The sequence below is a fragment of the Miniopterus schreibersii genome (genome assembly GCF_964146895.1).
Source record: "Miniopterus schreibersii genome assembly, chromosome: 18".
In the NCBI taxonomy this organism is placed as follows: domain Eukaryota; kingdom Metazoa; phylum Chordata; class Mammalia; order Chiroptera; family Miniopteridae; genus Miniopterus; species Miniopterus schreibersii.
Genome location: NC_138121.1, coordinates 28,047,104 through 28,062,658, shown reverse-complemented (window position 1 = coordinate 28,062,658; position 15,555 = coordinate 28,047,104). Strand labels below are relative to the sequence as shown.

The window sequence follows — 15,555 nt, the reverse complement described above, 5'->3', positions numbered from 1 at the left end:
ACATTGTCCCCTTGCCCGGAGGAGACAGGAGGCTCCAGGTCCAGGATGAAGCTGTCCTCACTTGTTCCCAGGCCTTCACGGCAGGCAGGCGCTACTGGGCCCATTTCACAGATGAGGAAACCAAGGCTCGGAAATGCTGAAACCTGCCTGGGTGGAGCTCCCTGGGTATGCTGACTCTAGCTCTGCCCGCACCACCACCTCGGCTCCCAACTTCTGTGGGATTTGTCAGGAAACTCCTCAGTCCTAAGAAGTTCCCCTGGTCATCAGGCTTTAAAAATCAAACCAGTTCCATGTCCACTGAATTCTGTGCTCCCAGACCCTTGCCTGAGAACTAACCTGTAGGCCAGAAGGGAGCTGTCACGAGCACCCCAAATCTTTGACAATGCCGTGCCCTGCCCTGTAACTGCTTCTGTCCATTGAGGTCAACAAAACAAACATAATACAAATGGTAACAAGATAAACAAACACTGAAAGGAGAGAAATAGGGCAAAATGCCAACGAGAGTCTGGTGACATAGTGGACCAGACCTAAAATCGCTTCTCTTTCTGCATTCTATTTTCCAGGTTTTCTATATGGGGCAAGTATTACATTTATAATGGAAAAAAGAACTACTGAAACCAAATCTGATCCTAAAATACCGGGTGAGTAGTCATAAACGCGAGTCCTATTTATTTCTGTTGCCTGCACATTTCTGGGGGCGGAGAGGGGGGAAGACAGAGCAATTTCCACCTCGGTGCTCAGGTAGTAATAGCGTTCTTCTTTCGGTTTCTTGGAATGGGTTCCATTTCCCTCTGAAGCCTCAGGTCCTGTGAGTGGCAGATATGCTGCCAACAAACCACAGCCACCATTTTTGTCCCTCACTGTGGATCAAAGGTCACTGGAAACCAGAACCAAATGGACTACAATTTTAATTAAGTAACAAGGTTGGGAAGGTCTGAGCAAAACTGAGCCAAGAGCCCGGCCGGGCGTGGCTCAGCAGTTGAGCATCGACCTAGGATCCAGGAGATCGAGGTTCGATTCCCGGTCAGGGCACATGCCCGGGTTGCGGGCTCCATCCCCAGTAGGGGGTGTGCAGGTGGCAGCCAATAGATGACTCTCTCTCATCATTGATGTCTCTATCTCTCCCTCCCTCCCCTTCCTCTCTCTGAAATCAATAAAGATATATAAAACAACAACAACAACAACAAAAAACTGAGCCAGGAGCTTTCCTGGAGTAACTCTAGGCCTGCTCCTGGCTAGGAAGACAGAATCATCCAGAAAGACGCCTGTCCTAGAAGCCTCTTGTCTGGGCATCCTGAGGGACCTAAAGCAATCTCCAGACCCTTGTCCCAAGCCCCGACCGGGGCAGACCCCAAGGGCTCTACCCCGACCCAGGAAAGCAAACATATGGTGGAAGCTTCTGGTTAACTCAGTCAGAAATTGTTCCTTGGATGCCAGGAGTGTGGCAACCAGTGGCCCTTGGGTTTCAACAGGGCAACTTCCTTTAACCTGCGGCAGGCACCTGCCATGTTCCTGCTGTCCACAGCCTCACCAGGACCAGATTTGGGCTTACACGCTTACTCTCCCAGGGAAACAGTCCCTGGGCACCCTTCTTCCAGCTCTGAAGCCCCTACCGCTGCGCCCACGCCAAAGATACCGCAAAATCCAACATGGCGTCCGCCCACCCACATCAACTCAGGACCTGCTGCTTAGGGTCCTGCAGCCTTGCTGACCCCGACCTCAATAAGTCCGCATCCCATCCTGAACAGCTGCTGGCCCATAGCACCAAGTCTCGCCTGGCGCCCACAGCTGATCTGTCCAGTTGGTGCTGTCTCCCAGGGCCCAGGACAATCTGGGCTGGAGGCCAGCTGGCCAGGGCAGCTTTCACCATCCTCCCACGTCCCAGCAATACTGGGCACTCCATGCCCGGCAGGGAATGTGGCCACAGTGGCATTGCACCTTTCTCTTAGCCGGAACTGTCCTAAGCATCTTACCAGCAGAATGGCCCACCCTCTTTATCCATCAACATTTTACATTAAACACCAGCATATAAAATAGACAAAAAGAGATACCTCTCTGTTTGAGGAGGGGCCATAGAACCCAGGACCTCCCAGGTCACCCATTTCCTCGCCTCACCTCACCTCACCTCTGAGAACCTCTGAGGAACCCCAGGGTTCCCAGGGGCACAATTTGAGAAACGTCAGCACAGGCCGCCAAGCAGGGAGCATGACTGACCAGACCAGGCCCAGCTGGCAACGCAGGACCACCCTGCCCGCCCGACGCCCCCTCCTCACCCTCCTACCTGGAGGCTGCAATCTCCGCCTTCTGCTTGGCAATGGTGGCAGCCCGCTCGGCCGCTTCCACAGCGCGATCCACCTTCTCACGGATCTTGCTGGCGCGCAGCGGGATGAGGTTCTTGCGCTTGCCGCTCACGAGGATGTTCTGCTTGTACTTGCCCTCCTCCTTGGTGCCGTCGGGGAAGGTCATGCAGCCGTAGCCGTGCCGCCGGTTGCTGGCCCACTCGCCCTCGTACTTGAGCCCGTCGGAGCGCTGGCTCACGCCGAAGCCCGCACGCTTGTCGTTCTTCCACTCGCCCACGTAGGTCTCGGTGGTGGTGGCGTCGATGTCGTCCTCGATGACCGACAGCTCGGCCTCGCCCTCGCCCAGGCTGATGGTGGAGTGGATGTCGCTGGCCGTGGAGCTGACCGTGCTCATGCCAGCCTCGCTGCGGAAGGAGCTCTGCTTGCTGCGCTGGCTGGCCAGGCTGCTCTTGGACTCCGACTTGCGCAGCTTCAGGCCGCTCAGCAGCGAGCGCCGGAACAGCCCCTTCTTCTTGCTCTTGAGGATCTCGGAGTCGCTGTGGGCCACGAGCACGAAGCCCCCTCGGGACACAGCTGGTGAGCCGGCCACGGCTGGGGAGGCGTCTGGGTGCAGGGCCGCGCCATTGGTGTGCTCACTGCGCAGAGAGTTGATGGATGTCCTCAGGGGCGAGCGGATGACCGCCGCCATGCCGTAGGGGACACTCTGCCGCACACCATAGCCTTGGCGCATGCCACCGACCCACTGGCCCTGGTAGGTCCCTGTGGAGACAAAGGAGAAAGGGTGAGCTCCCAAGACAGCGATGGAAGATGGGCACCTTTCACGGTGGGCGGAACCCCCCGTGGCTCGCTCTGTCTTGGGACAACTCGGTGAGAACAGTGAGGCAGACAGTCCATGGTGCATTTTTACAGTTTATATCACTGATGGTTGTTTTTAAAGACACTTCCATCCTGCTTCCCACAGCTGCATTTTGTTCTCTCCCTTAGAAGTTGGGGAGGGAGAAGGGAGGCCTAAGAGTCTGTGATGTACAGTCAGGCGCACAGAATCAAGAGCCCTCCCTGTACATGGGCAGAAGGCCACCCCAGAAATGACCAGGGAGGGACGCAGTGAAGAAAAAAGCAGAAGCACATCCTTGGGTGAGCGGCAGCTTTAGGGACACAGATCTGGGCTACCGACTGAGTACTGATGACACTGCTGCCAGAGGTACCCAAGAAAAGTTTGGAAGAGCACTCAGTGGGGACATCTTTAACTGCATGGGGACCTTAAGTGCTTAGAGACCTTAAGGGCTTGAAATTGGCAGGCCTGATATCCCCAAAGAATCAAAAAGTAGGGACTTGAAGAGATATTTGTTACATTCATAACAGCACTATTTATAATAGCCAACAGGTGGAAACAACCCAAGTGTCCATTGACACATGAATGAATTAACAAAAGTGGGGTCTATCCATACCATGGAATATTACTCAGCCCTAAAAAGGAAAAAATTCTGGCACATGCTATAACATGGATGAACCTTGAGGACATTATGCTTAATGAAATAAGTCAGTTTCAAAAGGGCAAAAACTATATGATTACATTTATATGAGGTATTTAGGATAAATTCATAAAGACAGAAAACAGAATGGTAATTGCCAGGGGCTGGGGAGGAAGAAATGGGGAGTTGTTTAATGGAAACAGAGTTTCTGTTTGAGGTGATGGAAAAGTTTTGAAAATAAAGGTGATGGTTGCATAACACTGTGAATGTAATTAATGCCACTAAACTGTGCTCTTAAAAGTGATTAAAATGGCATGTTTTGCCCTGCCAGTGCCGCTCCCGGTTGAGCATTGACCTATGATCCAGGAGATCGTGGTTCGATTCCTAGTCAGGGCACATGCCTCGGTCAGGGCTTGATCCCCAGTAGGGAACGTGTAGGAGGCAGCTGATTAATGATTTTCATCATTTATGTTCCTCTCTCTCCCTCTCCCTCCCTCTCTTTGAAATCAATAAAAATATATATATTTTTTAAATGGCATGTTTTACATCATCTATATTTTACCACAATAAAATATAAAGAAAAATATCAGCAAAACTGGGCTCATATTTTTGCTCTACTTATTGGTTGTGTGACTTTAGGCAAATTTCTGGAACACTCTCAATTTCCTCATCTATAATAGGAGTCTAAAATTCCTCATATCATAGGTCATTGTGAGAATTAAATGGCCCTCAGCATGGTGACATGAAGTAAACTTCAATCTACATCTGTCCTATATGTTATTAGAATTATTACCAGGCCTCAGCAAGGCACCAATAAGGGGACACTCCACCTGGTAAGGGCTTTTGGATTAGAATGGGGAGGTCTGTCCTATCACTCTTCCAACTCACTGTAGAGAGGCTACAAACCAGAGGTTCAGAGGCTAAAACCTGCCCAATATACAGGCTTTATTTGTCCCACAGAGAATTTTATAAAAAATTGGAATTGACAACACTTCAAAATCTAGAGATTTCACATAAAAGCTCAGATCTTCTGTTTCTCCTAAAAAGTACAAGATCTAGCAATACTGGGTCTTTATTTACAGACAGCAAAATGGACTGGAGTGCAGCAGTAGTTGCCTCCTTTAGATAGGCACACCCCATCCAGTTTGCCCCACTCGCCACTACTCCCTATTGTCTCCCACCTGGACCATCTCCTTTATTTATGTGTCCTGCACTGGAGGTAAAGTCCAAACTGAGTATGGAATCCAAATACATGGTCCCAAATGATCTGTCACTGATTTGTCACCACTCCACACTGCCATCACCCCAAAGTCAGAACCGGTCTTGAACCACTCATGGGCTTTTCTGTCTCTGAGACCTTGTCCACACAGCCTGCCCTTACTCACAGAGGGTATCTAATAACAGACCAAAGGCAAACACTAGCTTGTTCTGAGTGACAGAGTGGGAGGAGCAAGGGTTCCAAATCTGGGGTTCGGGCTGTCCCTCCCACTCTCCCTGAGCTCCCATGTCATGTCATCCTGGCCTTCCACGAGCTGCTCAACTGTGTCCTTGAGGGGCAGAGTGATCAGACAAACCACAGCCTCTGTGAGCCTCAGTTTTTGTATCAGTGAAATGAGGGCATCCACTCCGCAACTTATCCCTGAATTCTGTGACCTCGGAGTTCCCTTGACAGATTAGCTAGCACTGGGGAGGGTCAAAATGTGTGCACAGGGCATGTACTGAGCCAAAGACAAAGGTGACCAGCAAGGAGAAAGGACCTGTACACCATTTCATGTCCTGAACAGGCAAATCTACAGAGACAGAAAGCAAACTGGCGATGGCTGGGGCTGGGGGATGGGAGTGAATGCTAGCGGGGACGGGATTTCCTTTTGGGGTGATGAAAATGGTTTGGAACTAGAGAGAGGTGGTATTTGCACAACACTGTGAATGTGTTAGATGCCACTGAATTGCTCACTTTACAATTATTAGCTTTACATTATGTAGACTTCATATCAGTTTTTCAAAAAAGATAAAATGATTGGAGGCAGAGAAATGAAGCACAGTGAAAAAAATTATGTATACATAATTTCAAATTCTTGCAACGAGACAAAGAAGAGCTGATCAAGTTCTAGGGGTTCTTGAGAGTAGAGTCAGGGACGTGGGCTTTAAAACAAACTCCTGTGGCCAACAGGGTCTTGCTGGGGCGGTCCCCCTCAGACGGGCTGGAGCTTTGGGGGAGCGAAGCCCACAACCTGGGGGACCCCACTTCAATTCTCAGACTTCAGTTTATTCACCTGTAGAATGGAGGTAACAACTGTACCCACACGCTAGGTTCAAATTCTGCAATGTACACAAATACAGCGCAGGGCGTGACAGGGCAGCTAAGGCTACTTTGCCCAGAGTTTGCAATCTTGTTATATTTGCGTTTCTGTCCCCAGTGGGAACATATCTCTGATTTCATAGCTGACGTCAGTAAGAAAATGGGTTTAGTAATACAGAAACACAATCCAGATGAGCTCTCTTATGACTGCCCTGGGCAGCCTGGCCTCATGGCTCCACAGCAGAGGGTGGTAAAGAGCAAGAGAAAGAACGCAGGCCAGCTCAGCAAGGAGGTGGCTGCAGGAATGGTTCCACCCAAAGGGAGGCTCCCGGGGCACCTGTGCCCACCCTCATCGGGCTTCCTCTCTCATGTTATTTCTCCCCCTCTGACATTGAGGTGGGTGGGGTGGAGGTCCACATTGCCCAGAACACCAGCAGGCCCTGGACAGAGCTCTGAGTGGACTCAGGTGAGGAAACAAACCTCCCTAAACCTCACCTGTCAAATGCCAATTACAATGACCCAGACCCCGGGGAAGAGCAGATGAGACAAGACCACCAGTGGGTCTCACACTTGAACAACATCAGCATCCCTCACCAGGCGTGTTAAAACCCAAGTTTCCAACCCCACAGGGTGGTGGTGCACATAGGCGTCTGCGTTCCTAATGAGCTCCCAGGTGAGGCTGTGCTCCGAAGACCCCACTCCATTTCACTCCAGCACTGGGCACAGCAGCACCTGGCTTGTGTGGGCACCAGTGTTGTTTTGTTCAGGAAACACTTGGGTCCAAATGTGAAAACCAGAGCCCTGGGCTGGAGCACAGCCTGGCCAGCTCAGCCCACGCTGCTCAGCCAGCTAAGATCCAGCCTCAACCTCAGCCCCCCACATCTTGGGTATGGTGGACAGTCCGCTCTAGCCAAGTTATCTGCAGCTCTGTAGGGCCCCACACACCTCACACACACTCTTATTTTTCTCTTCTGCAGCCCATACCCATTAGCTGAAGTTCTGAAGCCTTCACCACAGGCCCAGAGGACCAGCCTTGTGGAAAATGCAGTCTCACTATATGCTGGCCTCCAGAGTTGCCTGGAGATGACCAGCAAGATGAAATGGCCTCTGGACCCCTTGCAGCACCAGGCCCTAGACACCCGTTAGACTTGGCCGCGAGAACCCCACGTTGAAGGATATCTCCCTGCGGGTAACAAATGGCATTTACAAAGCTCCAGGCCCCTATTTTCACAGATGGACCGAACACCCCTTGCCCCACCTTCCTGTCTCATCTGTCCCAAGCCCCAGACGGTGGACAGAGGGGCCGTTTGACCAGCGTGAGGATGCACCGAGCAACACTTCATTATTTCTTTTGCTCAGTAGTCCAACCAGGAAGAAGTTTTCCCAGAGTCTGTGGACACAACTGTCAGTGTGCACTTGGTCCAGAGTTAGAAAGACCAGCACAGCAGCTTCACAGCTCAAGGGCCAACTCCAGAATCTCCAAGCTGGCAGGGCCCTGAAATGACCGGTGAGGAAGTTACCGCTTCCCAAATGTCCCTGAAGATAAGATGAAAGTCACCTGTTGTATTTGTATTTTTTTTTAAAGAGAGAGAGGAAGAAAAATACAAGTTCCCAGGCCCAACTCTGACCTCCTGAGTCAGGATGACTGTAAATGACCGGGTGACCTATAACTGTCAGCCCCAGGTAATGTTTCTCATCAGGGCATCCCTGGGTGTTGGAGAAGGAAGATTAGGAGATGAGGCAACTAGTTCAAGGTCACCCAGCTCATGGGCAGCAGAGCCAGCGTAGCAGCATCATGGCACAGGTGGGTATACAATGTTCTGGAAACTTCCTTAGTTTACACTAAATACTGGACCTGTCTCTACCTTTTCTACATCAATAATGTTTGCAACTAATCCAACACATGAACATTCCACAGTCATACAAATTACAAGCCAACCCCATCCTTCGGGTACTTAGGTAGTGCTCATTTTTGATAGCTAATCTTTGTATGCAATGTTAAGTTATAAACTTGGATAAATCCCTAGAATGAAGTTGCCTAGTCAAAGGAAGATTTTTTTTAAAGGTTTTTGATAAATTTCCCTCGGAAGAGACAAGGCAAGAGTGATTCTTTTCCCCACGTCGCCACCAACACTAGGAAGTATCATCTTAAAAAACCTGTTTTAGCTGGGCTCTGAAGAGTGATAGCCAGTGGAATTTGTTATAGGATGAACTGTGTTCCCCCCAAGTCCATATGTTGCAGTCCTAACCCCTGGTACCTTCGAATGTACCCGTATTTGGAGACGTGGTCTTTAAAGAGATGGACTGAGGTAAAATGAGGTTGTCAGGCAATGAGCACATGCAAAGGTGCGTAACATCACTGATGACGAGCGAAATGCACATAAAAACCAGGCTGAGCGCGACCTTACCCCCGCTGGCACGGCTACTATGAAAACAAAACAAAACAAGAAACGAGTGCTGGAGGGGATGTGGGGAAACAGGAACCCTTGTACACTGCTGGTGGGGACATAAAGCAGTTCGGCCACTGTGGAAAAGTCTGGCAGTTCCTCAAGAAATTAAACATAGAATTACCATACGATCCAGCAATTCCACTTCTGGGCATATACCCAAAAGAACTGGAAGCAGGGTCTCTAAGAGATATTTGCACACCCGTCATTCAGAGCAGCCAAGAGGTGCAAGCAACCGAAGTAGCTTAGGCGCCTACGGAAGAATAAATGGATAAAGCAAAAGCGCCCATCCCTACCGTGGATTATCCCTCACCCTGGAAAATGAAGAAATTCTGTTACACGCTACAACACAAATGAATCTTGAGGACATTATACTAAGAAAAATAAGCCAGATACAGAAAGACAATTACTGTATGATTCCACTTATACGAGATACTTATAGTAGTAGAGAGGGTAGGAAGTGGTGCCAGGGGTTGGGGGGGGGGTGACGGGGAATTATTACTTAATGGGCACAGAGTTTCAGTTTCACAAGATGAATGTTGTGCGGCCATCCCCACCACCCATCCCCAGGTGGCCGCACAACATTCTGAAGGTATTTAAAAACGGTGACGAGAGAAACAAGAAGGCGGCGTAGGTAGCAGCTGCGCCCGCCGCCTCCCGCAACCACATCAAAATTACAACTAAAATACAGAACCACCGTCACTCAGAGCCTCTGAAATCCGGCTGCACATAAGCCCCACAAACAGGGAGCTGAAGAAGCACCGAGAAGGTAGGAGGGGCGGAGACGCGGGCGGATGGGGGCTGAATCAGAGACGCAGCTGCAGGAGGGAATCTCGACGGCGGAGGTTTCCTGGGGGAGCGAGGGGTCCCAGCCCCACAGCAGGCCCCCAGCCCAGGGCTCCAGGGCTGGGAAGAGACGTCCCCACAACTCCAGGCTGTGAAACCAGTGGGGACTGTCCCTGAGGGTCGCAGAGGCTACGGGAGCCCCAGGCTTTCCTCTTAAAGGGCGGCGCAGGGACTCACTCCGACGCGCTCCCTCTGAGCCCAGCGCCGGGCAGCAGCCTGAAAGGACCCGGGACACTCGGGGAGGAACTAACCTGCCTGAAGTCGGGGCGAGAGGCGGAGGGGCAGCTTCCTCCCAGGCAGAAGGGCTGGTGAAGCCGCTGCTCCTTTGGCCAGTCTTCCCCACACACAGCCGGCAGGCAGGCGCCATATGTGAATGGTCCCGCCCCTCCCCACCTGCAGCTCATCCAGGCCATTTCTAGGGGCTTTTCTGTGCAAGTGGCCCCTCGAGCCTCATGCTTAGGGCTTTCCTAAAATCTCTCAAACAAGCAGCAGCCGGCCCCATACAGCTTGATAAGCGGCCCCAGGCCTGGCACTAGCAGCAGCAGCACTGGCTCATAGCTTGGCCTCTCCTGGACACCTCCAAGGCCAGCAAAGTAGCAGCCAACTACAGTTTGCTGACCAGCTCATGCTGGGTGGCCCCGGGCAAGGCACAGGCTGACTTTGCACTTCCCCAGAGGCCCCAGAGACAGTGCACCTGGTAGTCAAACTCAACCACGCTGGATTACAACCCTACCACATCCACGAGTGACACTCAAGGGGTGCACTTGGTGAACACCAAAGCTCCACTGAAGTAAATCCTGCTCCATAGGGGTGCCTCCAGCACAGCAGCTCTTTGGCTGTAGTTGCAGCTGGTCCTCACAGCTGATTGGTCTAGGAGTCAGTTCCTCGCAGTGACGCCAACAGCAACCAAGACGCAACTACAACAGGATAGTCACACAGCCCACAGGGCAGCACCTAGGAGGCCCAGCTCAGGTGACTGGGGAGGCTGAGCCACTGGACCCTACAGGACACCTACTACACTAAGCCACTCTACAAATTCCAGGAGACATAGCAGCTCTACCCAATACATAGAAACAAACACCAGGAAGCAGCCAAAAAGCGGAGCAAAGAAACATGTCACAAAGGAAAGAACAGAAGAAATCTCTAGAAGAGGAACTAAATGAAATAGATCCAAGCAAGCTAACAGATACAGAGTTCAGAATTTTGTTTATAAGGATGTTTAAGCATATTATTAGGGAAATAACTGAGAAAATCGATAACATAATAAAGTACTAATTTGAAATGAAGGCTACACGAACTGAAATGAAGAACAATTTACATGGAATCAACAGTAGAGTAGAGGACACTGAGAATCAAATCAGTAATTTGGAACATGAGGAAACAAAAAACACCCAACCAGAAGAGCAAAAAGAAAAAAGAATCCAGAAATATGAAGATAGTATAAGGAGCCTCTGGGACAACTTCAGGAGGCCCAACATTCGTATTATTGGGGTGACAGAAGGGGAAGAAACAGACCAAGAAATTGAAAACCTATTTGAAAAAGTAATGACAGAAAACTTCCCCTACCTGGGGAAAGAAATAGACTTACAAGTCCAGGAAGCACACAGAGTCCCAAACAAGAGGAACCCAAAGAGGCCCACAGCAAGACACATCATAATTAAAATGTCAAAGGTTAAAGACAAAGAGAGAATCTTAAAAGCACCAAGAGAAAAGCAGTTAGTTACCTACAAGGGAGCACCCATACGACTGTCAGCTGACCTTGCAGGCCAGAAGGGAGTGGCAAGGAATATTCAAAGTGATGAAAAACATGGAACTACAACCAAGATTGCTCTACCCAGCAAAGCTATCATTTAGAATTGAAGGTCAGATAAAGAGCTTCACAGATAAGAAAAAGCTAAAGGAGTTCATCACCACCAGACCAGCACTACAGGAAAAGTTGAAGAGTCTTCTTTAAGAAGAAACTAATGAACAAAAGAATCTGAGGAACTAAATAGATCCAGAGACACTGACGCATGCAACAGACGATCATATTTCGGAGGAAAGAGGGAAGGGGGGGTGGAGGGTGGGAAGCGAAGCGATTAACCAAAGAAGTTATGTGCATATATGCATAACCCATGGACACAGTTAATAACGGGGTGAAGGCCTAGGGAGGGGGTGGGAGCGAAGTGGAGGGGATCAATTGGGGGGAAAAATGGGACACCTGTAATACTCTCAACAATAAAGATAAATAAATAAATAAATAAATAAATAAATAAATAAATAAATAAATAAATAAATAAATAAAATAAAAAAACAAAAACAGTTATGATGGTAAGCTTTATGTGTATTTTACCACATTTAAAAAAGAGATCATTAAGGTGGGCCATACTTCAATAGGACGATGTTCTTATAAGGAGAGGAAGTGACACCAGGGGCACGTGCCAGAGGGACAAGCATGTGAAGAGGCAGTGAGAGGGTGGCCATCTGCAAGCCAAGGAGAGAGGCCTCAGGAGAACCCAATTCTGCCGGCACCTTGATCTTGGCCTTCCCACCTCCAGGACTGGGAGACAGTAGATGTCCGTTGGTTAAGCCCCCCACGGTGATTTTCTGCTATGGCAGCCCTGGAAAACTGTTACAGGACTCTCAGTCTCTATGCAGGTGATGTAACTATGTAAGTAAGAAGTAAAAGTTAGGGGGGAAAACCAAGGGAAAGGATGAAAAGTCACGTTGCTAAGAACATATAAACAATACATTTTAAAAGAGAGCCTTCTCCCCTTCTTTGGGACACAGGAAGAAAAGTTTCTGGAGAAAAAGAACCAGAAAGTCATGCCCGGGGGACACCAGGCAGAGAGGAGGGTGGGGTGAGGCATGGACCAGACACAGGACTATCAGAAGGAAGTCCTCATTCTGAACAGAGACCCTGCCTGCTTCCCTGGCCACTTCAGCTGGAATTACTACACCTGGGAAGGAGAGGAGAACTCCTCTGAAGAGATAGAATCGGCCAGCAGTGAAGGCTGCCACACGCAGAACTTCCAATAAGCTTTCTGGTACTTTACTTTAATAAATGAACAGCCAAGACCATCAGACATTTGGAGAAAGCCTTCAACAGAGAAGACAGAGACCAAAACACACAAATAAATGGGAAAGGAATTTGGGGGAATCATGAAAAATGCCAAGCGTGGAAGAAGACATCAGAGAAGCCAGAAATTATATCTTCAAATCAGATACTACATCCACAAAATGAGAATCAAAAAATTAGGAAACATCAGAGAAAAAGAAAGAACTCCTAGAAATTAAAAGTATGATGGTTACAATAACAATTTTGGTAAATGAGCTGGAAGATAAATTCAACAAAATCTTTCAATAAACTGGAACAAAGAGGTGAGAAAAGTAGTATGAAATACCGAGATCAGAGTCATCCAGAAGGCACCATGTCTATATATTAGGAGTTCCAGAGATCAACGAAGAAAAATCACCAAAGGTGTAAAATAGGGAAGCGTCCCAGAATTGAAGGATGTGAGTGTCCAGGCAAAAGGGGTTCACAGGCACCTTGCACAATTAAGGAAAATGACTCATACCGAGACATGGAATTGTGAAATTTCAGAACTCCACTGAGCAAAGATCCCAAACACTTCCAGAGAAAAAGAAAAACAGACTGCATGTGAAGGACTGAGAATCAGAACCCCATGAGACTTCTCAATAGCAACACCAAAACCTAGAAGTCAGCGGGAAATTGCCCCACCCCACCACCAAATTCTGAACAAAAATAATTATCAATCTGGAATTCTACACACAACCAATCAAGTTTTCAAGCCAGCAAAACTATATCTTCCATGCAGCCTTTCTCAGAAAGCTACTGCAGAATGCACTCCACCAAAAACGAGGGAGTAAACCAAGAAAGAGGAAGACACAGAGGAGGTCCAACACAGGAGAGGTGAAGGAAATTTCCAGGAAGAGGGGTTAGTGTAAATGGGGCTACATATAGGTAGATATCCCCTTATGTATATATGACTTCCAGAAAGCAATACATGAAAATATACAAATATATAAAAAGTACGTATACATGTGTGTATATATTACTTGTAGAGAATCTGGTGGGTTTGTTCATGTGAAAAGCTGCATTGTGTTTTCCTGAGCATTTGGAAGGTAGGGAAAGAACTCACCAGTGATTTAAAGAAAACTCTGCAATTGCAAAAATGAGGCAATTACTAATTCAAGTTGTGCATGAAAAGTACATAGAATCAGAGTGTATTGCTTGGCTCAACAGTAAGAAATACTTGCATAGTCTTTTAATAATGAAAAAACTGACTGTGGTTAACAAAAAATTGTGACAAAATACTGGAACGGTTAGGGAAGGTAAGGGGAAGAGGAGTCTAGAAGACTGAAAATCTTCATCTACCACAGCAAGAAGCCAACTGATAACAGCTAAAAGTGATTATGAACCAAGAAAGCAGTGAAAGCATATTGCAGCAACTTGGAGAAAAGGCTCTGAAGACGCAGCTGAAAGTTCGAAGCTGTAGTCTGGGGCCGCAGCAGATGGAGGGGGCCAGGGTCCTGCTGATTTTTGTTCTAAGCACTATATTGGTTTTAGCACTAACTGACATCTTAAACTATAGGCACATAGCATCTTTTAAAGATTAAAATTTTTCAAGGTGTCCTTAGCAAGCAGGGACCACCCTTGTTCGCCCAACCCCGGCTGCCTCTCCCTCCACTTCTCCCTCTGGGCGTGAACAGAGGAGGCCGGAATAGAACTGCAGGAACCAGAGGGTGCCACTCTGTATCCTGCTATCTAGGGGGCTCCTTCCCTGGACCCACACTCCCCTCTCTGGTCAGCCAGCAGGCACGGAGGCTCATCGCTGCCTGAGGCCCACAGGGCTGGCCTCTTAGAGGTCAGGGGTTAAGAGAAATGCCTGGAGGTAGGGCAGCGAGGAGTGTGGCAGGAGGAAGGGAGGGAGCCCCTCTCACGGGAGAGGACCCTTCACTGGCGTGGCTGGAAATCAGGCAGGTCTGGGCTTAGATCCTGGCCTTGTGACCCTGGACAGACTCACTGACCTCTCTAAGCCTTGCTTTCCCCATCTTCAAAATGGGGATAAAAATTACTTCCCTCTGAGCTACGAGAGAGGAGCACAGCAAAGGGATGGAGAGCCAGACTGACAGTTAACAGCAGTACAAGCTTGCACAAGAAACCTAACTTCACCGTGCCTTAGTGTCCCCTTCTATGAAATGAGGACAATGACAATATCCACCCCATAGGCTTGTGAGGAATATATGGTTCATATTAGTTTGTATTTTCTTTTTTTTAATAATTTTTAAAAAATATGTTTTTATTGATTTCAGAGAGAGGAAGGGGGAGTGAGAGAGAGATAGAAATATTGATAAGAGACAGTCATTGATCGGCTGCCTCCTATATGCCCTCCACTGGGGATCGAGCCTGCAACCCAGGCATGTGCCCTGACCCTGATCTCCTAGTTCATGGGTTGACACTCAACCACTGAGTCACGCCGGCCAGGCTGATTTGTGTTTTCAAAGTATTTTATGATGGTGCCAGCATGTGACAAGCCCTGTGTGCTTAAATATGTTAGGAGGCCCTCGTAGTCTGGTAAGTGAACTGGTACCGAGGGAGGCATCTGGATGGCTCCTGGTAAACAGTGGGGACAGTTGCTACTCCATGCCGTGGTTGTCCGGGCAACATCAGCATCACCTGGGAATTTGTTGAAATGCAGATTCTCGAGCTGGATTCAGATCCACCAAAATTCTGAGTGAGGACTGACACCCAGAGACGTAACACACCTTGCAGGTGGCACTGATGTCACTCAAAGTCAAGAACCCAGGATATCCCATTAGAAACCTGGGGAACTTTGACAAATAATCACTGATAGCCAGCCCTCCCAGAGACACAGATTCGGTGGGTCATGGTTTTTGAAACTCCCAGGTGATTCTTATTTCAGAACCAACAATTGTTTATTTTTTTCATTGTTTTTTGAGGACCATGGATCCTGTTGCTGAAAAGCTGCCTGTGGGTCCAGCTTTCACAGTCAATTCAGCTGGCAACCTGTCTCACACTCTCGGGGGAAGTCTCACTCTCACTGGCCCAGCCTCAGGCCCTGGATCTGCACTGAGATGGAGGGCCTGTGACATGATTTATGAGCCATAATTGCAGGAAAAGACGCATGTCCACCTACAACCATACACAGGGGCTCCAAACCTCCCCA

At 48.8% G+C, this 15,555-nt stretch overlaps 1 protein-coding gene across 1 annotated transcript in view; it reads right to left on the bottom strand.

The window, feature by feature from the left end:
- Window positions 1-15,555, bottom strand: part of JPH3 (junctophilin 3) — a 78,591-nt gene that overhangs the window by 46,915 nt on the left and 16,121 nt on the right. The window contains exon 2 of the mRNA XM_081118001.1: window positions 2,282-3,059. Within this exon, the coding sequence (XP_080974127.1) occupies window positions 2,282-3,059 (778 nt within the window). The remainder of the gene's footprint in view (window positions 1-2,281; window positions 3,060-15,555) is intronic.